The sequence below is a fragment of the Balaenoptera borealis genome (genome assembly GCF_965194805.1).
Source record: "Balaenoptera borealis genome assembly, chromosome: 5".
Classification (NCBI taxonomy): Eukaryota; Metazoa; Chordata; class Mammalia; order Artiodactyla; family Balaenopteridae; genus Balaenoptera; species Balaenoptera borealis.
The window spans coordinates 74,073,251-74,099,012 of record NC_138862.1 but is presented as its reverse complement, the minus strand read 5'-3'; the positions used below and the strand labels follow the sequence as shown (position 1 = coordinate 74,099,012).

The following is a 25,762-nucleotide window of genomic DNA, read 5'->3' as shown; positions in this document are numbered from 1 at the left end:
AAAACAAGAACCAGCTGCTTAGCTGCCTCTTTCCTCACTCGCTGTGGGTTTGGCTATAGAAAAACCCACGCTCCCCTCTGGGGAAGAGACTCACGGTGACTTTCAACAGAGGATTATGCTCTTCAAGGGCTTTTAAAAATCACCTGTGCTAGCCCCTATTCCAAGATCTGATATGCCTTCTGCCATATTAGGGGTGTGTGCTGGGTATGTGTGTGAGGTGGAGAATCACAAATCTCATAATGTGCTCAAAAATCCATCTAAAATCCCAGTATGTTTTAGCAGATTAAAATTGTTTAAATAATGTGAAATGTCCAAATTGCAGTGTAGCTATACGAACAAATAAAAAATCCATAAGTGGCAATTTAATTTTACTATCTCTTCAAGAAATTCCCAGTTTACAAATTACTATGCATTTGTATATATGTTTACACAAATAAACATACATCATTCGTTCCCTCATCTCAGATTCAGCCTCCTACAGGAGCAGGTTTCTGGGGCTCCAAGACGACCCTGTTAATTGGAGTTGGTGCTCTGAGGAGCCCCTCGGTCTTGATATCAGCTGTTGGGTGTGAATCACAAGGGCAGGGTCCACCCTATAGCACCACAGATGCACAGTGCAGATGCTACTTCTGTTGCAGCCCAAGTTCACGTATCTAGGTGCTTATAGAGTCTACGACTTTTCTCTTTTTTATTTCTGTTACCATGTTTTTTCCAGGGCTTCCCAGCCCCCGTCTCAGAGCTCACAGTAGCTGCCGTCACCAGGCCACTCCCAGGCTTGTAGCCCATCACAGCCTGGACTCCTTTGGTCAAAGCTCTCACATTTTCCTAGGAAATAAGAGAAAATATTATTGGCGATGTCAGCAGTCTCCTTTACAGGATATACACAGGATTGCTTACGGAGAACTCCAAGAGAGTGGACTTCCATCTCTCACTGGTCCTCTTTCTCTCCCCATTCCTTAAATAAGCTTCTCAGCATTCTGTCTTCACTTCATTCTCTTTGTCCTCAACTTTGTTTAGTCCATGGCTTCAAACAACATCTATAACTAGACTCAATACCAGCTATTTTCTGGAAATCTCTATCTTGATATCAAACTTCAACCGGCCGCAACCCAAAGTTAGTTAGAAGCTGACTCTCCATTCTTTATTTCGGCTAGTGGTATAAGAATCTGCCCAGCCCTGAAGATGGCACACACTCTGTCTTCCTTATCTATCACATACAGCCAGGCCCTAAGTTCTGTGGATTCCACTCTCAAGAACTTTGTACATCTTTCCCCCTCTTCTCTATCCCCACTGCTCTAACCCAGGTGTTCATCAGCTTTCACTGGACCACTGCAAGACTCCTCAAATCCAGTGTGCACATTTCTATCAGAGTTCTCTATTCTGTATCTCTCTAGTCCTGTCCTCACAGATCTCTGATGGCCGCCTGTGGCCTGGGGAATCAAGTTCATATTCCCTCACATGGCACACAAGGCCACCTACAACATGGGCTCTTTACTGAAAAAATCCACTCTCACAACTTTTTGCCTTTGTTCATGCTACTCCTTCTGCCTGGAAATCTGGCCCTCACCGCTTCTTCCAACTGACACATTTTTATTTGTTCCTCAAAGTCCAGCTTAAATATCACTTCCTTTCTGTAGTTTAGCAAGGATGTGAAGAAATTAGAACCCTCACACATTGCTGGTGGGGATGTAAAATGGTGCAGCCACTTTTGGAAAGTCTGGCAGTACCTCAACTGTTAAACTTAGAGTTCCCACATGACCCAGCAATCCCACTCCTAATGTATATACCCGAGAGAAATGAAATATATGTCCACACAAACACTTGCACATGAATGTTCATAGCAGCATTATTCATAACAGACAAAAAGTGGAAACAACCCAAATGTCCAACAACTGATAAATGGATAAACAAAATGTGGTCCATCCATTCAATGGAATATTATTTGGCAATAAAAAGGAATATAGTACTGATACATGGGTGAACCTTGAAGCCATTAGGCTAAAGAAGCCAGTCACAAAGGACCACAGAGCATATGATTTCATTTACATGAAACATCCAGAATAGACAAATCTTTATATAGAGAAAGTAGATTAGTGGTTGGCAGGCGCTGGGGCAGAGGGGAGTGGAGAGTGAATGCTAATGGGTACAGGGTTTCTTTTTGGAGTGAGTGGTGATGGTTACATAACTGCAAATATCCTATAACCTACTGAACCGTATATTTTAAAAGCGTGAATTTTATGGTATGCGAATGTTATTTCAATAAAGCTGTTATACAAAATGTACTGGATCAGAAGTTAAAGAAAAACTTTAAAACTTACCTGATGGAAAAAAGTTTTGTCCACTACATTTTCAATCTGATTTGCTTTTTTATTTCTGCGCGGCTGCATTTTGATTTCCCCACCATTCGCTTTTTTCTCTAGGAGTCGCTGGTGTTGATACTGAAAGGTCACAGGATCTCTTCCAGGAGGAGGATGACAGTACAGGAGTTTACCCTGCAAAGACAACATGCATGGTAACTGCACATCCTCAGGGCCATCTGTGTGAGCGTCCACAGGGGAGGCCTCTCCACCGTGCACACTCTGATGGAACTTTCGGCCTTTTGACAGCTGAGCTGAGTTTTGGTCACTGCAACTGGAGAGTCCCAACTTACACCCTGATGATGATCCTTAGTGTTCTAGAGGCCTACCTCTTCCCACAGCTCCCACACAAGAATGAAATCTTCCCTGTGCCCCCTTTGACCTTGTTTACCGTACTCTTCAGTACATGTATATGATTATACTTAGGAGAATATTTTCCAAAACCAAAGCCAGGACGTAGTGGGACAGTGTGGCTGTACTAATGGGGACACTGGGCCTGCTGCTGCTGTCCACTGGGTGCCAAGTTTCCTCTTTCCACCATAAACACTCTAAAAACTGTGGTTGTTTTTACCTCATCTCCCCCACCCTCCATAGTTTTACAAATGGTAGATGAATAAATAATTCATCTATACAAATATTCTATTAACTGTTTTCCTCCTGAATTTTAAAAAAAGAGAATATGGCTGCCTTCTTTTATTTCTATGCTCCAAGCTCTGCTGATGGTGTATTGAGAAGAGGAGGGAATAAAGTGAAATCCTCACAACCAATTAAGCCCCTGGAATGCTTTTTTGTAGAAAGAAGTAGCTTAATAAATAAAAACTACTGGGGCTAATTATGTGCCAGGCACTGAGCTTAGTGGTGTGTGTGTGTGTGTGTGTGTGTGTGTGTGTGTGTGTGTGTGTCTCCACACACATACACTGTTCTCATTTATTTCCCATAGTAATCTCATGAGATAGGTACTATTAATTCCTATTTTACTGATGAAGAAAACCCAAAACTTAGCATGTCCTCACTTGTAATAGGAGAATAATACTTCACAGACTTACATATTTTTAATGAGATGACAAACGTAAAACATTTAGAACTATTCCTAGCAGGCCTAGCTTTGAATAAATGTTAGCTATGATTATTATTGTTACTGGACAAGTGTTGGAAGACAGGTATATAAACAGCTACACTACAAGGAATATTGTGATATAGCTGCAGTAGAAACACCCAAGGGCTGGAGGAGATGGAAAAACTGGAGACATAAATTTATCACCTTCACTGCGAAGAGGTATTCAGAGATCTTCATCTCTTTCATATTATGTCAATCACTTCTATGATTTATATGATGTTAGCTCTCCTGGATCAAGAATATAATTCCAGTTATGTCACAATATCAATGAGAAGATATCTCCTTTATAACCCAGCTGGTTGCCATTACCCTAAACATACGCTGTGGAGAAAGAAGACCTACTTATTCCAGAGGAACAAGAAGCAGGGTTCACTTACATTGACATAATCCTTCAGGATGTAGCGTGCAGATCGAGGTTGGTCTGGCTGTCCATGTGCTGTCATGAATCCTCGCATACCTGTGAGGAGAAATGAATTTTGCAAAACCTAAGTTAGAAAACATCACAACAAAGACAACTGAGGTGATGGAAATCTAGCCTTTTCTGTTATTACACTGTGCATTCTTATTTAACTTTAAAAAAAAAAATCAATTAATAATGTAGAAAATATTTTGGTTAGCATTACAAAAACATCTGATAATCCAGAATAGACTATATTGTTACATCTGATCTTCTGACAACCACCTAGCAACATGCTGTGACACATTCAATCTCTCTCTACTCCAGTCATTTCTTCTATCTCTCTGATTTTAATTATTGATTCAAGGAGGCTACTTGTACAATGCTATGTCGTCAATATTATTAGCAAAATCCAAAGCAATAGAGCAAGTTTTCTTATTTAATGATATGTCTACACCTTTTTCAGTTTCCCAAACATACAACGAAGATTCCTTTAATACTAACTCAATTAGAAGGGAGTAGCAGAGCACAGTGGGCAAAAACACAAGCTTTGGCTGACAGGTTCAAAACTCAGTTCCCTCCCATACTAGCTGTATGTTGGCTCCTTCAGTTTAGAAGAAAGTATCAATAGTTAGAACCGTACACAAAAATACATTTAGGAAAACGGGAAAAAAACCCCTAAGATTTAAAAAAAAAAAAAAAAAAAAAGGATTACAGTAAAATAGTTTTTCCCAAGTAAAACACTGAACCCAACAAAACTAAGAAGGAAAAACATTGCTGGGCTTCCCTGGTGGCGCAGTGGTTAAGAATCCACCTGCCAATGCAGGGTACATGGGTTTGAGCCCTGGTCCCAGAAGATCCCACACGCCGTGGAGCAACTAAGCCCATGCGCTACAACTACTGAGCCTGTGCTCTAGAGCCCATGAGCCACAACTACTGAGCCCGTGCGCTGCAACTACTGAAGACCGTGCACCTAGAGCCCTTGCTCCACAAGAGAAGCCACTGCAACGAGAAGCCCGCGCACCACAACGAAGAGTAGCCCCCGCTTGCCTCAACCAGAGAAAAGCCTGCGCGCAGCAGCAAAGACCCAATGCAGCCAAAAAAGCCCCCCTAAGAAACAAAAAAAACATTGTTTATTAAAGTCATTAACTTCTACAGGGCTAAAGAAACCATAAATAAAAACTGGGAAAAACATCTGCAGCACAGGTAACAAAGAACTCCTACAAATCATTACGACAAAAACAAATGATGCATAGAAAAAAGTGATTCTCAGAAGACAAAATGGCTAACAAATATATGGAGAGATGCTGAATTTCACTAATACATTAAGAATGTTTAGTCATCTGTTTTTATAAACTGGTTTTGCCCTCACTCTCTTTGATTTCATCAGAGAGAATCAGATGAAAAATCTTAAAAGACTCACATTCCTTTCAGTTTTATCTGGAAATCAAACCAGATGCAAAGTTTAGTACAAAGTCTACCTTTCCCATCTTTCAGGTTAGCACACTGGAGACGTCTAGATTAGGAAATCTGCGTTCTCACTGAGGCTATGCCTCTGACCAGACACCACCTTGGGCAAGTCATTTCATGCTCTGATTTCAGATTATTTGTCTTATGAAAAGGGGGATGAGAGGTGGGGGAATCTTTAAGGCCCCTTCTTGTCCTATGATTTTGTGACTATAGCAGTCTTGCAACAAGTGCTTAGTATTCATCCTCTTTAAAGTCGCTCAACTAAAGTAAATTCAAGCTCTGATTTTAACCATATAACTGTGGTTTATATCAAATCACCTTTCTCTGCCAGTAAATATGCAAATAACCTGAACTCCTTCCCGGCTGGGGGCAATTCCTTACAAGGCAAGCCACACACGCATAGAAATTTTTTTAACACCGCTTTTTCTTTAGGTAGATACGCGTCTTTCCAGATTACCTTTAAAGTTTGTGTTTAAGGTAAATAAATCACAATGAACTGGAGAAATGACAAAGATAATTCCCATGCAGAAAAAGAAAAAGCCAACATAGCCTTAGATCAGAAGCCCTGTGTCTACACTTGGGTCCTAGGCCTCCTATAGGAAAGGGCCTGAGAGAGCCTGAGAAGATGTGTCTCCCAGGCACTTGATTTCTATGATGAAGACCTGGGGAAGAGGCAAAGGATACAGAGCATCTCCTTCTCTAACTCTAGGATACAGAGCATCTCCTTCTCTAACTCTAAAAAGCCCTTAACACTGAAGTAAAATACCACTCAGGCAGTGGCCGGCTCTCCCTCCTTTACTGCTGGACCAAGTCAGCTACCTGGAGGCCACTTGGTGGGCAAGACCAACAGGACAACAAAAATATCAAGCCTGAAAGATGACATGACAAATGCTAAGGAAAAATTCTGAACTTATACCTTTGCAGAGTATTTCTCTTAGTAGCTATACTGTTATTTTTTGTTCATGTTTTAAAATAAATCACAACTCACATCCATAAGCCGTCAACAGTTCTTCTGATGTTGGAGGTCGCTGGGGATCTTCATCTTCTCTAGGTTTTATGATGTCAATGCCGTACGTAGCTTCTAAAACACGTCTTGGAATATTCTGGCAAACGTAAGATTGTCAAGGAATCCGTTTCTTTGAACTGACCCCCTCCTCCTCCCCATGGTGTCTTCTAAGAACATGGTATTTCAGCACATCTGTGACAAAAAAACTTTTCACCTCTCCAAAGTAGTACGATTACTCGTTAATTTAAAAGACTTTTCTCCCCTCTTTTAAACAAAGCCTTATGCACAATGATCACTTCCAAATGTATCCTTTAAAAATATTAAAATATGATCTCTGAAACAGACCTTAAAGATGACACATTTTTATGTAAATACACTATAGATTTGTGAGATGACCCTAATTCAGACATAAAGCACCGAGTCTTTGTTTCTAATCCTTACAACTATGTAAGGAGTGATTAGTTTTTCCTCCCCTGTCTATTACCCAGACTTTTCTTAAGCCCTAATATACACATAACAACCAGAATTTTGGCACAGCACAAAGGATATTAGTGATATAGGTGGGAGGTGATCTCTCATCTGGTCAATCGGGAGGATTCCACTGCAAATCATCTCAGCTTTGGTAGAGACAAAGGATGGCATCACCAGGCCTGGGCAGTCACATAAGCAGAGGCCAGGTTCCACATAGAGAGTCTGAAAGACAAGTAAGAGGTTTATGCTGGGCATACAGCACTGGAAGGGAAAGGAGAGCAGCACACGAGTGGCAAAGAACTCCAGAAAACACCCAGAGGGAGGAACTGGCGGAGAAGGAAATACAGAGGCCGATGCTGCAGAAATACCTGAAAATGCTTGGTGTGACCGGGCGTGGCAGACACAGACACCTTCTTGTTGCCCATGATGGTGTTGATTGTCGAACTCTTACCAACGTTTGGGTAGCCCACCTAGAAGGGTGTCAGAAGGAATGTTTACAATATAAGTTGGCAAGGATCACAGGATGCCGAAAGCCTGCCCTATCTAAAAAGCCTATCTAAAGGTAAGAACGTTGGACTGTAAGTCTGAAGACAGCCCTGAAAGCTCTCATTCTAGTATCTCTTGGAAGTGACGTGACAGGTAGGGATGAACTGGGAGACTGTAGAAGATAATTAATATGAACAGTGGTGTAACCAGTATAAGCCTTGAAAAAGTTCATTCTTTGAGTTGGGCTTTGCCTGTCACCCAGCCTGCTCCCAGGATGTCCGTGGGCAACAAGAGGGCATCAATGTTCCCTATGATGCCAGGGCCTGACTGATCTCTGGGGTTCCAGTGTAGCTACCAAAGGATGGGGAATACAGACCCTCACGGAACAATTTTATGATATATTTCATCTTACCAGTCCAACAGTAAGTTGTCCACTCTTCACCTTCTTTCCAGAGTGTAGCTGCTTAAAGATCTCCAGTAATTCCTGCTTTGATACCAGGTGGCTAAAGTTGCGTATTTGCCTCTTCTGTGGGGTTTTCCTTCCTTGAGCCTCAGAATCCACAGTGCAGCTTTCCTGCCAATCCTGGCCACAGGCCTCCTCGTCAGGGCTGCTGCCCTCTTCTGAACACGTCTGCCAATCCTCCTCCTCCTCCTCCCGACAGTCCTCATACTCGCTGTCATCTTCATCACTCCTGGCAACTTCATTAAGTGAAAGATGTTCAGTCTCTTCGTGTAGAATTTCAGCTTCGTCACAGCTGGAGTTTTCAAACTCAGCTGTGATGGCTTCTCCACTGTCTCCGTTTACTTCTTCCTGATGAAATAACAGAAACCACAAAAGTTCAGAAGTGTGTAACAACTGCACTCTTCACTCTGGTGAACAACATTCAGAGTTGGTTATCTAAGATGAGCAGAGGACAAGGAAAGTTATGAAGGAGAAAGAAAAAGGTGAATAGAGGGAGAAGATAGCATGAGGATATAACCAAACTATCAACAGTGGTGTCCTCTGGAGTGGTGGACCTTCACTTTACACATTTTTGTATTATTTGAACTCTGTACAAATAACATGTATTACTTTTCTAATAGATAACTCTTTTACCTATTAAAAGAAAGCAAGGGTTTAGAAAAACCTGTATCAAGCTGAACTCCTTGGCAGTACATTTTTTTTGCAATGGGCTGTAGAATAAAACAAAGCATTTCTCATGAACGATAAAACATTTAACATTCTCTTCTCTGCACAAAGCAAGAAGGGTATAATTTGTAATTTGAGCTTCATTGTATATTTGCATTTTCAAAGACAGTGGTTTGCATAGTTAAGCAAACTGCTATTCTTTTATAACTGCCTTTAATAAATCATAGCACCATGGAGCATAGGTCTGTGTGTGTGAAGTATGAGAGCAATAAAACTCAACTCTACGTATGGAAATTATTCACCAACCAACGATTTCCTTTGGAAAGAGAAAGGTAAAAATCATTTACGATTCATGGGTGTGTTAATCCTTCTGAATTCCTATGGATAACAAAGCAGAAATATGGCAATTTATAGTATTACCAATCAGTGTCAACAAGGGAGAACTGATTCAGATTTAGAAGTGATGGAAACCTATCATTTACAAATAATCTAGCATTACAATGAGTAGCCGCCACAGGAGAGGGCATGATGGACTCAGTTAAACAGGCATCCCACATTTTAGGGAAGGAGATATTAAAAAAAAATGTCAGGGAAAAAAGGTATGATTTCATTGTCATTCCTGGCAACTCAAAAAGAAATATGGAATTGGAAGCAATTTCTATGATAAATGAGCAATAAATGTAAAGAAGTCACTGTGTGCTCTTCTGCAGAACACAAGAATGTAAACTGAATATGAATGTGTATCAGGAAAACTAAGGCTAGAAGCAGTTTTGGTTCAGGAAAAATGATAAAGGCAACAAAAGGACTTTGCAGTAGTTACATCAAAAATAGAAAGAAAGAAGGGAAAAGTCAGTCTTTTGGGGGAACACGGTGCAATTTAAGAGATGGCCAAGAGAAAACCAAAGTACTCAATTCAAAAAAATGTCCTATTTTTTTAAAATAAGAAAGGTTAAGCAACCATAGAGAAAGAACCAAACTTCAGATAGGTGAGAAAACAGCAAGTATCTATTTTTAATAAGTTCATGTTTGATACTCAAATGACAGATGTGATTAGATATATCACAATGGTAGCTGGTTACTTGACTTGGAAAACCATGAATAACAGATTTCAGAAGACCTGGGAGGAATAAATAGGGTTCAACTTTTAAAAAGGAAGAAAGAATATCTTCCATAAATCATGCACTGTTAATCCAGAGTCTGACAGGGAAACAATTCCTCAAGTTAGGAAATTCCTCCAAACAGTTCCTCCCCTGACAGCAATGGGAGGCAACAAGGGTTCCCTGAGAACAGATGGTGCAAACAAATCCCACTTCCCTTTGCAATCTACTCCTTGGTTGATAGGTCAGGGAATACCACAGATGTAAAAGATGAAATGAATAAAACACATAAAGTACTCAGAATAGTAGTGCCTGGTTAAGAATAAGTTTTCTATGGGTTAGTTTTTATTAACAGTAATAACAGAATAACTATTGTTATAGCCTTTCAAATACATCTGTATGCATCACACTAAAACGCTTGGTACTGAGCGCTTCTTAAGTCCACAAAAGGTCACAGAGCTCTATCCTTGGCTCCGGTCTACTCAACAGCGTTATCAATGACCAGAAAGAATATATAGAAGGGCCAATACAAAATCTGCAGATGATTCAAAGCTGGAAGAAGAGGAAAGCAAATGACACACGCAAAATGATTCTACCTTGTTCCCAAATCACTAATATCTAAGAGGAACAGCATGATCCTAAGCTGAGCTAAAACCACAATGAATACCTTTTGCCACATGTAAAGATAGGATGAGATCTGCTTAGTAAGTCTTGTCTTTTAAATATTTGAGGGATGTGGTTTTTCACAGGTTCAATGGGCCAAGAGCATAAGCTCCTTTGAAAGGGGGTGAATTAACAAAAACTTTGAATTACTGGGAGTATCCTGATCACAAGAAATAAGAGTACATGTCCTGGGCAAACCACACCTGGAATACTGTACTCAACCAGCTGCCACCAGCTGCCACCCATTTTAGGTGTCTGACACAGGCAGGCAGGCGCTCAGGGTGAGGAGTGCTCCGGAGGTCATGTCTATAAGGAGCAGGAAAGCAGACAATGTATCTTCTGCAGAAGAGAGAACAGAGGCAGAGAGGAAGAGGCCTCAGAGCAAAGGTAGGGAAGCTGACTTAGCTTCACTGGACCGAAGAACTTTCTAACCTTGGAGATAAAAAGGAATGAGACACCTGGTGTCTGCCATTTAAAGCAGTCACAGAGACAGCATGAGACTGCCAGGGAGGTGGAGGGAAGAACTCCTTCACAGAGTTAGAGCTCGCTAACTTGTGAGCTCACCAAGGGAGGGTGCTGTATTCATAGCACCCAGCTCAGCACACTAACCAGTCAGCAAACAGTTGATAAATAGAGGTGAGAGGAAAGGAGGTGGATAGGAAAAGATATGACTTTAAGTCTCTTCCAGCTCTAAGATTCTATTACTAATTTCTTTTCATAGTTGGTTATCATTAATTTTTACTAGAAAATAACTCCTAAACTGTTTCTGTAAAAAGTGGATTAAAAGATACAGAAAATAACATGGTATATCTTAATTTAGGACTACTTCATTTCTTTGTTTTCAAAACAAAGTCAAAAGAGAGTCTAATCAAGTCCAGAGAAGTTACTACATTCAGTTGTATCTGACTTTTTGTTCTGACTTCTCTTAAAAGCAATTACAGGGCTTCCCTGGTGGCACAGTGGTTGAGAATCTGCCTGCCAATGCAGGGAACATGGGTTCGAGCCCTGGTCTGGGAAGATCCCACATGCCTCGGAGCAACTAGGCCCGTGAGCCACAACTACTGAGCCTGTGCGTCTGGAGCTTGTGCTCCGCAACAAGAGAGGCCGCGACAGTGAGAGGCCGCGCACTGTGATGAAGAGTAGCCCCCGCTTGCTGCAACTAGAGAAAGCCCACGCACAGAAACGAAAACCCAACACAGTCAAAAATAAATAAATAAATAAAATTAAAAAAAAGAAACAATTCTTTAAAAAAAAAAAAAAAGCAATTACATACAAGGTCAGTATGAAACTTCCTATATAATTTTCTGCCTCAAATTTAAAAAAATTAAAAATTATAGCTACTACCAGTGTGCATCATAGACCCCTGGGATAGCAGACTATTTAAAAACCAGAGAAAGCAACCTTGTGACTCACTTTTCTATAGATCATCCGACTATCACAGCACTTAGGGAAAAAAGAAACAAAACCCCACACATCAACAATAAAAAAAAAAAAACAAAAAAACCAGAGCACACTTAACAGAAGCCAAAATCCTCCTCCTTGAAACCCAACCTGAAAAAGTCTCCCAGGTTACCTTAGAGTCACCAATCAGTTGAATGGCTTCAGACAAAGCCGACCAGAAAATGACTTTCACATTTTCCTTTTCGAAGAACTCGGCCCAGGCACTCCGCTGCTCGGTAGTCAGCAAGTCAGCCTTATTTATCAGAATAACATTCTCCTTGTTGTCATCAATTGTTTTCACATAACATTCCTATGCAAGATAAAGATATTTAGATATTTCTCCAAAAGGGGAAAAATTAGGCTAATTATACTGAAGATCCCCAGCTATGAAAAGTTTTTACTGCCCCCAGTTTTTTTTTTTTTTTTAACAGTGGTGGTCAAGGACTATGTTTACACAACTTGCTTTACCCCAAGTCTGTCCCGCATCCTATTAGTTCCAGGTTGCATTTATCAAGTGCTGGTTTGTTCCCAGCACAGATCTGTGAAGGGATGAAACAGAGTTACTGTAGGTAAGGAAGCTTTTTTTTTTTTTTTTTTAATTTATTTATTTATTTCATTTATGGCTGTGTTGGGTCTTCGTTTCTGTGCGAGTGCTTTCTCTAGTTGCGGCAAGCGGGGGCCACTCTTCATCGCGGTGCGCGGGCCTCTCACTATCGCGGCCTCTCTTGTTGCGGAGCACAGGCTCCAGACGCGCAGGCTCAGTAATTGTGGCTCATGGGCCCAGCTGCTCCGCGGCATGTGGGATCTTCCCAGACCAGGGCTCGAACCCATGTCCCCTGCATCGGCAGGCAGACTCTCAACCACTGCGTCACCAGGGAAGCCCTGCCCCCAGTTTTAAATCATTCCTAATTTAAAGATTTTTAATCATGATACATTCTATGGATCCTTTCAGCAAGCTCTGAAAAGAAGTTAGGTCATCTATACTTAGAAAAAATACTCTTCACATAAGAAACTGGGAAGGGTAAAAAGAAATGCTTTCCTGCCCAGTTTAAGTATAACATGTTCTTATTTCTTTAAATTATACAGTTCCTCTCTTTAATAATCCTGAATTATTTCTTTTAAGCAAAGTTAAAGAACTGTATAACTAGATTTGTAAGCCAGCAGGGACTATCTTCAAGCCAAGTGATGATAGCTAATAATAATCTTACCTATTAATATAAAAAACTATTTTTGAAGTCTAAAAGGAAAACAAGACCCAGTGATTAAATTAATTCCCAAGCACAGCTCTCCATTAGGAAATACACCAGAAGTATGAAAGCTGAATTAATAAGAGCTTCCCCATTAAGACTGTTATTCACCAGTGGATTTTAAAATAATCAGTACTATTCCTACTCTGGTCCTCAAACAAAAATAGGAATACTTCATGTGTGTTCAGTGTCTTATTAATTGAAAGCCTGTATCACTATTTCTTGTGATCCTCACACCTTAATGATTACCCCCTGTGGTGTTTTACACACTTACTTCATTTGTAAAATACCACAGGAGGTAATAACTACGGTGTGAGAAGAGAAAGCTTAGTGGGATGGGTAAGTGAAGGGACTAGGCATACGCTAAAGTAAGCAAAATGCTATTTCAACTAGAGTCTCTTAAAAAATGAGAAACACTGGCAAATGCCTATTAACAAAGTGGCTTCTAAAAGTAGAAAGTCCAAGTGTTTGTGCCTTGCTGCAGATGGAAACAACTGTTTGAAGAAAACACCTGTCTAAACAGTCCCAAAATGCAAGCTCCTGACCTTGGGAGGAGCAGGAGGCCAGATTAAACAAAGCTAGAGGAGGGTGCAAAGGCCTGCCTAGGGTCACTGCTATCGGTGATGCTGTCCTCCCACTGCTGCCCAAGGACTTAAAGTTTGAATCATGTCACATTTTACTTACCAAATCCTCACACCTAAATAGGAGTGGATTTCGAGCATCTACTATCTGGACCACGATATCACTGAAAAACAAATGTGAGATACACCAATCACTGTGAAGTGAAAGGAAATAGTAGCAAACACTTTCCACATATTAAGCACTGATATATTTACCTTTTTAAGGTACAATTATCCCTAGTTTATATGCGAAGAGACTGAAGTTTAGAACAGCTAAGTGGCTTGTTCAAGGTCACCAGCTACTAAGTGAGGGAGCTGGAATGAGAACGCAAGCACTCTGGATCAGAGCTTGTAGTCTCTGATGATGTTTCATTGTTAAAACTTTTACCTGTATCTTCTAGTAAACCCTCCTGGAGAGATCAAAGAGTATTCCAAAGACTTCAATCCAAGGTGAGGTCTACTGTACACTCAGTGCCTAGTTTACACTTGTGTTAAGTAAGGCCTCAAAAACCCCTAATATGGGCTTCCCTGGTGGCGCAGTGGTTAAGAATCCGCCTGCCAATGCAGGCGACATGAGTTCGAGCCCTGGGCCGGGAAGATCCCACATGCCACGGAGCAACTGAGCCTGTGCGTCACAAGTACTGAGCCCGTGAGCCTAGAGCCCGTGCTCTGCAACAAGAGAAGCCACCGCAATGAGAAGCCCGCATGCAGCAACGAAGACCCAACGCAACCAAAAATAAAAAATAAATAAATCAAATAAATTTATTAAAAAATAAATAAATAAATAAATAAATAAATAAATTTAAAAAAAAACCCTAATATATCACCTGCTCACAGCTGCCACCATCAAAGCCTATATCTTATTTAAACCTAGGGCTGATAAGTGTACATGTAGCAAATCATCATCCACCAGTTCCAAGAATGTGTTTAAATGGCAAAAATACAAAACATTAAAATATCAACTTAAGTTGCCATAATGAAGCAGGAATGGTGAGTCCAATGCCTTCCATCACATGTAAGATGATGTAGCAATATGAAAACTTTCTGCGGCTGACAGCAAGCCCCTCGAATCCCTCACAAATGTAGTGGGGACGACAGCAGCTGAGCACTGTAAGAATAAATACTGCACTTCTCCGGCAGAATCCTCCCTCCCTTCAGACCCTGTGGCTAGGAAAGCTGCTTTAAGGGCCAGCTGTGACCGCCACTGGAAGGAAACAAGCTGTGGATGTGCTACCACCTTCCACCAGTCTCCCCCAAATCCGTATCTGGTCAGCTTTTCCTGAGGTAACTCCTATGTGACTGAAGGAAATGTATTAAATCAAGGTTACCATTTAGGACAGAGCTTTTGACAAAGTGCATTCTCCTTCAGAATAGTTAAATTTCCAGCATGATCTTGTGAGTCAAAGAAACTCACAGACCTGCTAATTTATGACAAATTGCTTTTAAGTTCTCTAGTTAAGTGGGTCCTAGTATTTCCTTCTTTAAGGTAATATCTACCACTTTCCAACTGTGAGGATTTAACAGTAAATGTAAAAATGACTGCAAAAAATGGACAAAGCCTAATGAACTAAAATTACAAGGTCCACACACATTATGTTTACCTACCAAACAGGTAGAAAGAATAACCAGCTTAGACACACCAGTAAGAAAAGAAGAAAAGTTTAAGGCAGCTTGCTTCGTGTGCTGAATTAGGATGCCTAGCAAAGTGCCAGCTATGTACCAGGAAGGGTTGATGCAACACAATGGAAGCGCCTTGTCTTACTGGAATATAGCGTTCTACCCTCCGTGCCTCGGCAGTTTCCGCCATTTCAATGACATATTATACATCAAATCTTTTCTGATAACTACTCTTGAAATTAAAGAGGCAGATGGCGTAGCTAGCCTGCTACCAAACAGGAGACATCTGCTGTACAGAACATATCAATAAATATTTCCTATTAAAAGACACAGCAGTAGTCACTTTATTGATGTTTCTATGTGACTCAGATCCACTTCTGTATGATATAAACTATATTCCCTGGGTCAGAAACATGTTCTCTCTTATAAAAACACAGAGAAATATCACAAAAAAGTAAAAGAGCAAGTAATGCTGTAATCCACTAGAAGCTAGAAGTTTCAATGGTACAGGCTCACTCTGGGGAAACAAATTGCTTATTTAGGGGCATGAAAAGCAAGGGAAGGGCCTTGCTGTTAAACCTGGAAGAACACATATGGCTACCTCTGTTCCCTCTCAAAGCCTGCAAAACATGAAAGCAAAGACTGGAACTCATCAGGACAAACAGAAAGAAAGAACAGCAACTAAGAAATGTCAGCCCAACGAGAAGTGAGCCTGTTCACGCCCCAGAGCTCCGAGAAAGCTCAGGATTAGAAGCAACACGTCTAGCTTGCATGGCGAGGGTGAGGTATAGGACTGAAATCACTCTCAGCAGGGAGCAATTAGGTCCACGCCCCTGTTCCATTCAGCCAGGCAGCCGCGCGCCACCCCACAGCCCCTGTGGAGAAAATGAACCCATGGAGAAAATGAACCTGAGAGGCTCCTGAACTGGGACCTCAAGCACAGGAGAAGGTGGGAAAGAGGTGCTGTACTGAAGAGAGGAGGATTAAACATAAGTCTACACCCCAAGTGATGGAAATGCCCAGTAGCTCCCTTGTATTACACCACCACCTTCAGCCCTGTTCCTGGCAGGAGACAGTCCTCCTCTTTAAGAAACTGACTGATCCTAGGGAAAACACCCATAGATATTGACATCTTGGCATATTCCAAAAAAATAAAATTGATCCCTGCTCAGTTACTGTACAGTGAAGTTCACCAGTGGGCAAACTCCACCCAAACAAAAGTCCTGTCAATCAGCTTTGTAATGCTTTGTTCTTAAATATGAACAGACAACAAACATCACTTGACATCGGAGGAAGGCCTCTTATGTAAAAGTCAGAAACCAGAATAAGTAGGAAAAAAAAAAAGGAATGCAGAGGGAAGACAGACAATAAAGGAAGTAGGAGAAAATCTACAATTAAATAGTAAACTATAAGCCTGCAAATGGGGGCATTCCCTCAAGGGTGAGGTTTCAATATTTCACATTGTTACCATTTATCTTTGGAAATAAGAAAACAGACATTTTCAGCAGTACATACCCCAAATGTTAATGAGGCCCTGAAGGAGAGATTAGCTCACTCTGCTCCCTGGGAGAACCATACTGGGTCTTCCCAAGCCCCATTCAAGCCTGCATGGAGCCCGCGATCAGGAGCAAGCTTCCCCTTTCTTCAGGCTTAGAGATTTGCCTTGCTACTCTGACCTCCTCACATCCCAGGCCAACAGCCCTCTCTGCCCCTGAGGGAGCAAGATGAGGGGGGGAGGTATATAAGTGACTTAAAAAAAGAGAGAGATGTAATTCACATATCATAAGATCCATCTTTTAAAGTGTACAGTTCAGTGGTTTTTAGTATATTCACAAAGTGGTGCAACCATCCACCACTATCTAATTCCAGATCATTTTCATCACTCTAAAAGGAAATGTAAATAACTTCTACAAATTTAATCCAAGTCCTTTTTCTTAGTAATGGTGCTAAATGTGCTAATATTCTTTCCCGAGAATCCCAGTTAAAGCACCCTGTTTCCTAATGTTCTTATTGGGTATATTTTATGGACTAAACAAACAAACAAACAAACCAACAAACCCACATCCTAAGGGCTCCTTGTTAAAAGCATCATTTCAAATATAAGGTTCATTTATGATCTCCAAAATTTACAAGCAGCTCATGCAGCTCAATATCAAAAAAACAAACAACCCAATCCAAAAATGGGCAGAAGACCTAAACAGACATTTCTCCAAAGAAGATATACAGATTGCCAGCAAACACATGAAAAGAATGCTCAACATCATTAATCATTAGAGAAATGCAAATCAAAACTACAATGAGATATCATCTCACACCGGTCAGAATGGCCATCATCAAAAAATCTACAAACAATAAATGCTGGAGAGGGTGTGGAGAAAAGGGAACCCTCTTGCACTGTTGGTGGGAATGTAAATTGATACAGCCGCTATGGAGAACAGTATGGAGGTTCCTTAAAAAACTAAAAATAGAACTACCATACAACCCAGCAATCCCACTACTGGGCATATACCCTGAGAAAACCATAATTCAAAAAGAGTCATGTACCAAAATGTTCATTGCAGCTCTATTTACAATAGCCAGGACATGGAAGCAACCTAAGTGTCCATCGACAGATGAATAGATAAAGAAGATGTGGCACATATATACAATGGAATATTACTCAGCCATAAAAAGAAATGAAATGGAGGTATTTGTAATGAGGTGGATGGAGTTAGAGTCTGTCATACAGAGTGAAGTAAGTCAGAAAGGGAAAAACAAATACCGTATGCTAACACATATATATGGAATCTAAAAACAAACAAACAAACAAAACATGGTCATGAAGAACCTAGGGGCACGGGAATAAAGACGCAGACCTACTAGAGAATGGACTTGAGGATACGGGGAGGGGGAAGGGTAAGCTGGGACAAAGTGAGAGAGTGGCATGGACATATATACACTACCAAACGTAAAACAGATAGCTAGTGGGAAGCAGCCGCATAGCACAGGGAGATCAGCTTGGTGCCTTGTGACCATCTAGAGGGGTGGGATAGGGAGTGTGGGAGGGAGGGAGACGCAAGAGGGAAGAGATCTGGGGATATATGTATATGTATAACTGATTCACTTTGTTATAAAGCAGAAACTAACACACCATTGTAAAGCAATTATACTCCAATAAAGATGTTAAAAAAAAAAAGGTTCATTTATGGAATCCTTATAAATAATTCATACACTCTTTGACAAAAATAAAAACCTTTTAGCTATCAGGATATGGAAAAGACTTAAAAAATCTCCCAGTCTCAACTTATCAAAGGCATTCTCTTGTTTTCAAAGCCCAATTAAAACAAATCACTCCTTAATTTCTCCCAAAACTACTAACTGCTCCTTCCTCTGCTCTGACTCAGCCCACTACCCTCTCTCTAATACAATAGGAATCACACTCCAGTTTGTATTTTACTAATACCTTAGTGCAACGATTGCGTTTCATCCAACTGTATGACCCTGGTGCTTGGCCCTTTTCTTGGCCTCCCCCATTAACATATTTGCTCTTTGCAAGCAGACACCTACCCCTCTCCCAGCCATATTTTCCATATCACCGGGAGGAACTCATATACATTTGCTGAAAAACTACAGGTGCTTCAGAACTCATCTTACAGAAGATAGTCACCATTCTTGCAAGTTTATCAATGTGTTTATCTAATAACAAAAACCCCTTATATTTAAAAAGAAATATAGCATCATACTTTCAGGTTTTATAATAATTCTCAGTAGCCCTGTGCATAACTTGATCCTGTCCCCTCAGCCCCTCCCTGGGCTCACAAACATATATAACTTCCCAATCTAATATACCGCCACCACCACATACTCCTTACACAAAAAGAAAACGGTAACCTACCTTCTTTCAATCACCCTCCAGAGCTGGCGCCAAAAATCCAAATTTCTTTCAAATGGAGTCAATATCAGGTCTTGTTCCTCTTCCAACCTGGTTTTAGAATGAGAAGTTTAACACCCAAATTCACTGCATTAAAAAAATAAGTACACAAGTATTAACTGTCAAGTGATTTTTATATACTTTCTGCTGAATCAATATGCAAATCAAATGCAAATTTTATACTTAAGCTTTTTAAGCCCTGAAAGTTTATTTAACACACGAAGTGACATTTCTCCCAGACATCTCTTCCTGGAAGAATGCTCCAGAGAGCAGTGATCAACTCCAGGGTGACTAATGGCTAGAGAAGGGTATGAAAAGGAGAAAAGGCCAGGAATGGAGCAATCAACTCACCATCTTTGTGCAAGGACGCATGTGCACAAAGCAATGCGGTTTGCACACACACCAATTTGCACTTATAAGATGAAATCTACCATTTCCCTTTTAAAAGAACAAAGCCTTCAAAATGCAAATAGCAATGCAAGCACAGTAAAATGCCTAACTCAGAATTTCAAGGCAAATCTTCCTGTAGGCTAACACTCACCGGACAAGTTGACGTCTCCATTCTAGAAAGTTATCTTTCTCTGCCTGTTTGAGTTCTTCTGGGCTAGTTTTTTGGTCCCACTTTGGTCTGCAACAGTCATAAAGGAAAAAAAAATTCCACATGAGTTACCAAAATAATATAGGAGATTGGGATTTAATAATAGCAGCTGAGAAAAGAAAGCAGAAAAACGTGAACACCAAATAAAAAATTTTATATTTAGTGGCCTTGTTATGCCTTTTAATGTCCTATATTTTTATTCAACTCACCTCCTTGGGATACACAAGAACTGTTTGTTTTCTTCATGGAGTTTCTTAATTCTCTGGTTCTCCTCAAAAGACAGTAGTCCAGTTCTAGCCTCAGGAGGCACAAATTTAATATTAAGCTTCTCTGTTTGTAGGAAAAAAAAAGTACTGTTATTTAAGAGGAAGTATAGAGAGTGAATGTTGGTCATTACTTAGAAAACTAAAAATATGAGCACCTAAAACAGAATTTAAGCTTTCTTGATTTAGATAGATTCCCCTAGCCTTGAATTAATTATAATTTCTAAAGGAAGTTTTCTAGCCACCCCCCAAGAAAGAATACAAGAACAGATCTTTACTAAAACTTTCAAAAGATCAACCACTTTTTCAAGTACTGATTTTATAAAACTCCACATGCTAAATGCATTTCATGGAAACAGAAGCAGTAAGCGTGGGAAGGGATTGTAAACATTCATTACAACCAATCTCCTCATTTTACATGTGGAGAATAATTGTAAGCCAATGGGAGTGAGGGGGGAAGCAAAGATTCAGCAAGGAGACTCACTCCAGTTAGAACTGGTAAATTACTACACAGCTATAATTTATATGAAATATTTATGAACATCCACAATTAAGCTATATAAGAGTTCAAAGGAATAAAAAAAACATCCAGTCTATGTATGAACCAGAGACCTCTGCTCTAGGGCTCTATCCCCCTCAAGTTGCTCCAGGCCCCTCTACTGTACCACACATGGCCACCTAGTCTCCTGGGCAGGTGACTCCACTGAGATAAGCACCTGAGAAGCCAGCTAAGCTTCTTACCAAAATGCCAAGGGGAGGTCCTATCCAAGGATAACAGGACATCTTCAGCAATGTTCCTCTTAACCTTTAAGCAAAGACTGCAATCTGCTACCCTCATTGGACCACCAATACTGCACGGTCCAGTCACCTAGAGCAGCAGTCCCCAGCCTTTCTGGCACCAGGGACCAGTTTCATGGAAGACAATGTTTCCATGGACTGGCGGGGGGTGGGGTGGGGTGGGATGGTTCAGGAGGTAATGCAAACGGTGGTTCAGGCGCTAATGCGAGCCATGGGGAGCCGCAGATGAAGCTTAGCTCGCTCACCCACCGCTCACCTCCTGCTGTGCGGCCCAGTTCCTAACAGGTCGCGGACTGGTACCTAGGTTGGGGACCCCTGACCTAGAGTACAGCCAATTCAGTCACCATTCTCATTCATGTCATCTTCAACCAACAGTCAGAATACACATCCCTTTAGCCCCATACTGGATAATTCTTTCACATTATTTCTTCCTTCCAATGGTGATCTCCCACCCAGTGTTCCCACTTTGCTTGGGTCAACCTCTGTAAATGTCTCCAGCCCCTTGATTCTTTCCTCTTCTCCCAGTGTACCACCCAGCTTGCAGCTTCACTTCTTTCCCTCTTTGGCTAAAACCACATGGTCCATCCATTCCACCACTCTCTGACCAAACATCAAATTCCTTAGCCCACTGCACCGAGCCAACTATCCATTCTCGTTCTCATTCAGCAATGATGCTGAGTTCTGCTGGAGGTAATCACACAATAACGCAGCCACCTGTCTCTGAACTGTTTTTACTACCAACACTTCTGACACCGAATGTGTGGGTTTTCCCACACCAACAACCAGTTCTCCAACTCTCCAGACACCAACTGGGTGTCCTACAGTTCAATTCTATTCTGACACTAACTATCAAGTGACTTCCCCACTTCAGATGCCAAATCTCTGAACGTATTTTTATGGAGGCCCCATAGATTAAATCACTGGCCACTGGTGATTAACTCAATCTCCAGGACGTCTCTGCTCCCCAGTGGTTGAGGGAGGAGTTTCTGAAAGTCCCAACCCTCAAAACCCAGGGTTGCTTCCTGTGGCAATCAGCCCCCACAAAGAAGTTACCTAGGGGCCCACCGGTCACCTCATTAGCATAAACTCTAGTAAGGCTGCAAGGGGCTTATTATGAACATCAAAAGACACTCCTCTCACCCTTACCACTCAAGAAATTACAAGGGTTTTAGAAGCTCTTGTATCAAGGAACCAGAGATGAAGACCAAATATAAATGTATTTCTTATTATATCACAATATCACATCTTCCTCTTACTTGCTGAACATAAGAAGTGAGTACGGCCTGTGCCATCTTTTAAAAGTTAAGAGTTCCCAGTGAACGCTTAGCATTTCTCATTGTTTTGCTCTCCTTTGCAAGGTCAGGGATCCATGTGAGAACCAGCTTAAAAACCATGGACTTAACCTGATTCAAAATGCACTATGTACACACACACACACACGTACAATTTTGCCTGCAATCTGAGGGGTTCACAGACAGCTGAAACTTTTAGCCTCCAGGTTAAGTCCCTGTCCCTGTGTGTCCAGGAGACAAGTGCTGTCTGAAGGCCACAGAGAGTTGAGACAAAATTCTATCACTTCTACATTATTAAGGAAAAAGGGAAAAAGGCATGAAATTAATTTCAATGAGGAATTCTTACCGATTTTTGAAAGGCTTATGGAAACTTCATTATGTAGGTATGACTGCTCAGGTCATTGGTCATTAGTGGTTAACTTAATCTCCAGCTCCTCTCCTCTCCCCAGTGGGGCTAAAAATTCCAACCTTCTAATTATCCTTACACTGCTCACAAGACCAACCCCCACCCTGAAGCTATTTAGGGGTCTTCATTAACATGCAGAAAGACACTCCTCACTCTTCACTTACTCCACCCCCTCCATAAAGTCTGGTTTATTCTAGCCCACTAAAAATCTTGTTCCTGTTCTTTTCTCCATTCTTCTACTACTACTATTTCAGTTCTGGCCTGATTCTCTTGCTGGACTAAAGCAATAGTTTCCTAACTAGTCTTTCTTCCTCAAAATCCATCAGTGATCTTTCAAAAAATGTTTCCTACTTGCTTACATCCCTCTAAAGACTCCTTTAAAGCCCTTATTCTCTCCTGGCCCTGGCCCTCCTCCCTCGTGTTTGTGCATCACATCCTGTCCCCATGTACTTTAAGCACCAACAGGGCGAAGCTCCTAACCGTTTTCTGAACAAAGTAGACTGCTGCTCAGATCTTAGTTTCAAGTGCTCTGCCTGCCTGTGTATAATGTCCTGTGTCATCTCACCTGTCCTGCTAACATCTACTCATCATTTAAGACTCAGCCCCAGGGTAAAGCTTGCCCTGACTGGCCCTAGTTTTCCTTCAGACAGAAAAGAACACCAGCTCCATCTTTTATGACCCCATTCTCTGCTACAGACTTCTTTTATAGCACCTTAGACAAAATTTCGCAGAAACAACATTTGTCTTAGTCAACACCATACTTTCAGGAGCCAGTACAATACCTGAGAGTAGCTGGGGCTCAATAAAAGCATTTTGAACAAATGAATGAATTTGCTAAACAACATAATAACACTTATAATAAGAGAAGAGCAATAGAAATGGTAGTTTATAATGCTGTCTCTGTGCCAGGTAGTTTTCTAAGTGCTTAGAAAAAACAAAAACAAAAACAAAAAAAGGGAAAGCAGTGACTAAAACAAATTACATGCATGGAAAAATTCACTATTATGTGTTAACAAGTGCTTCAAAATACAATTCAAATTGCCTATGTTACAGCAGCAGGCCCAGGATTTTGCTTCTAACAATGGTATCAGAAAACATTTTCTGGAAAATGTTGGTATTGTCACTGTAATGTTGACTGGTCTCTTTCCTTATGAGAGACTGAGGTTCTTGAATTTGATATGATGATGGATAAGCTGAAGTGTTTTTAAGAGCTTAATCTGAAAAGTAGTGTGGCACATTCTGTACCTCCCAGCTGAGTTCACCTGGACCTTCCCACACTGCTTCTGGGATATCTGCCTTTGGATTAAAGACAGCTCCTTTATGAGTTTGGTAGGATCGGCAAAACACTTCCAAGTAGACTTATTTGTATATAGTCAGCAAAGACACAAATGTGCTGTAGGCACTCAGCAACAACTTACCAGCTACAAACTCTGTTCCTGCAAGTTCCGCAGTGGCAAGGAAGTCATCCAGGGAGCTCTGTTCAGTCACGGACTGAAGATTAAGACGACCCCAATCATAGCCATCATTGAGTTCACTTGTGTGCAACTATGAATAAAACACAAGGTGGTAATACAGCTGCTCTCTTCTGCTCTTAACATCCAAACTAACTCCCAAGTAACTATTCTATGGTCTTGAGGGTGGTATCAGCCCCTTTAGAGTCAATACTAATAAGAGTTAACATTTAAATTAGCACTTTCTTACCTCATGATAGTTACTCTCCATTTATTTTCTCATTTTATTTTCAAAATCTTTTAAGATAAATTTTATTGTATCTCTGCTTTACTGATGAGGAAACAGGATTAAATTAGATAAAATAACTTACCTATAGTGGCAAGCTAATACGTGGTAGAGGTAAGAACCTGAACCCATATACCATATACTCTGGTCCTGGCAGCCACTGTTAGTCACATTTTTTTGATGGAGACCCACAGTAAGAAATACATTTCACATAGTGACCCAAATGCTGTGAGAAACTTAGTGATACAACCGTGTACCATTCAGTATAGTAAAATGGAAACAAAGGAATCCTGAAACAAAGTTACTTTATTACATGCCACACAGACTGGTATTTTCCTGAATTCTATTCTGTAGGGTGAAAAACCTGGCTAGTTGCGAGCTACTGAACTGATTTCCAGACACAACCCATAGTTTGATAAGATAAACACCATCCTAAGCTCTACACTCTGTACAGGTGCAAGTAAGTGAAAAAATTGAAGGTTAAAAGGCTAGATGGTTTGCCCAAGGCCACAGAATCAGCAAAAATCAGCATAAGGATTAGAATCCAGTTCTTTAGAATTCATAATCGAATCTTCCCACTGCTTCCTAATGGGTACATTAACAACAAGTTGCTCCAAAATCAATTAAAATTACTCGTAATCTAATGTCCAGAGTACCTCTGACCTGATGAATATTGATGAGCTCTGTATGCTGTTTATTCTGCAGATTACACAGATGGAAGTTAGATGGCGTGAAGTGCACATGGATAATTAGAGACACCTTTGACTTTGCACAGATTCTTACAGAGAACTTCGTGAGTTCTCAAATACATGAGGGAATGAATGTCAAAATGACAAACACAAGTCAAACTACTTCATCCGCTTTTCAAGGATCCTAAAAATGATGATCGTTCCCAGGCCCAGGGAACTATTAGGCCCGCCAAACTTTGGAGATAAGTTGTTCAGCTTTGAGTGAAACCTCTAGGGAATAAAAAGGGTGAAGCAGGAATTTGAGTTATTTTGTACTTCTGGTACCAACCAGCGGCTTCTGGAGGGTCAATTCTTTGAACAAATGAATACAAAAAAATAGTTTTTATGTCTTTCCTGTTTAGAAACTTACAAACGCTTCCAGGGCTTACAGGGCAAAGACCAAACTTTCATCCTGGCATTCAAGATCTCACTGCAACCTCATCACCACCACCTCCACCTCTGGGCCCTGTGCCTTGCTAGAAGAAGGGCCTGTTTATCTGCCTGGGAGGCTCTAAGGGACTTGAACATTTGCGCATTGTGGTATCCGTGGGGAGTTGGGGGGGGGGGTCCCAAACCGACCCCCGCGGTTAACGGAGGACGACTGTATTCATCCTTAGAAACCCTATTTTGGCATCATTTCCTCTGGAAAATTTCACTGTGACCTCTGACCCCAAGCTTCACAGCTTTCAGACTCATAACTAGACAGACTGGGAAAGATGACAATGTCTTACCCAGGAGTCGGTGGGACGATGGCTACGGCTCCGCTGAACTTGCTGGCGGATAAGAGCCCGGCCAAGGGTCCCAGCCTCCGGCGCTCTCCTCCGACCCATAGCTGCCCCGTCGGCGCACGAATCTTCCTTGCCGGACCCGCTCCTGTTTTTTGGACAGTTAGACGATAGATCTCCGGAAGTGA

At 41.1% G+C, this 25,762-nt stretch overlaps 1 protein-coding gene across 1 annotated transcript; it reads right to left on the bottom strand.

The window, feature by feature from the left end:
• Window positions 1-342: 342 nt before the first annotated feature.
• Window positions 343-25,762, bottom strand: LSG1 (large 60S subunit nuclear export GTPase 1). The gene is made up of 14 exons (XM_082393254.1): window positions 25,581-25,762; window positions 23,803-23,929; window positions 19,835-19,955; window positions 19,569-19,655; window positions 18,992-19,078; window positions 13,565-13,625; window positions 11,767-11,943; window positions 7,717-8,115; window positions 7,187-7,288; window positions 6,888-7,040; window positions 6,330-6,444; window positions 3,852-3,931; window positions 2,319-2,492; window positions 343-825 (listed from the first exon to the last, which is right to left on the bottom strand). The coding sequence occupies exons 1-14, from the start codon at window positions 25,677-25,679 to the stop codon at window positions 646-648; spliced, it is 1,962 nt and encodes a 653-aa protein (XP_082249380.1). The 5' UTR covers window positions 25,680-25,762; the 3' UTR covers window positions 343-645.

Excerpts from the sequence above, each read along its gene's own strand:
- LSG1 (XM_082393254.1), bottom strand. The coding sequence starts at position 25,679 with ATGGGTCGGAGGAGAGCGCCGGAGGCTGGGACCCTTGGCCGGGCTCTT. Across the intron at positions 11,944-13,564 it reads TATTTAGGTGTGAGGATTTG|GAATGTTATGTGAAAACAAT; the intron begins GTAAGTAAAATG and ends TATCTTGCATAG. Across the intron at positions 3,932-6,329 it reads ACTGTTGACGGCTTATGGAT|GTATGCGAGGATTCATGACA; the intron begins GTGAGTTGTGAT and ends TTCTCCTCACAG.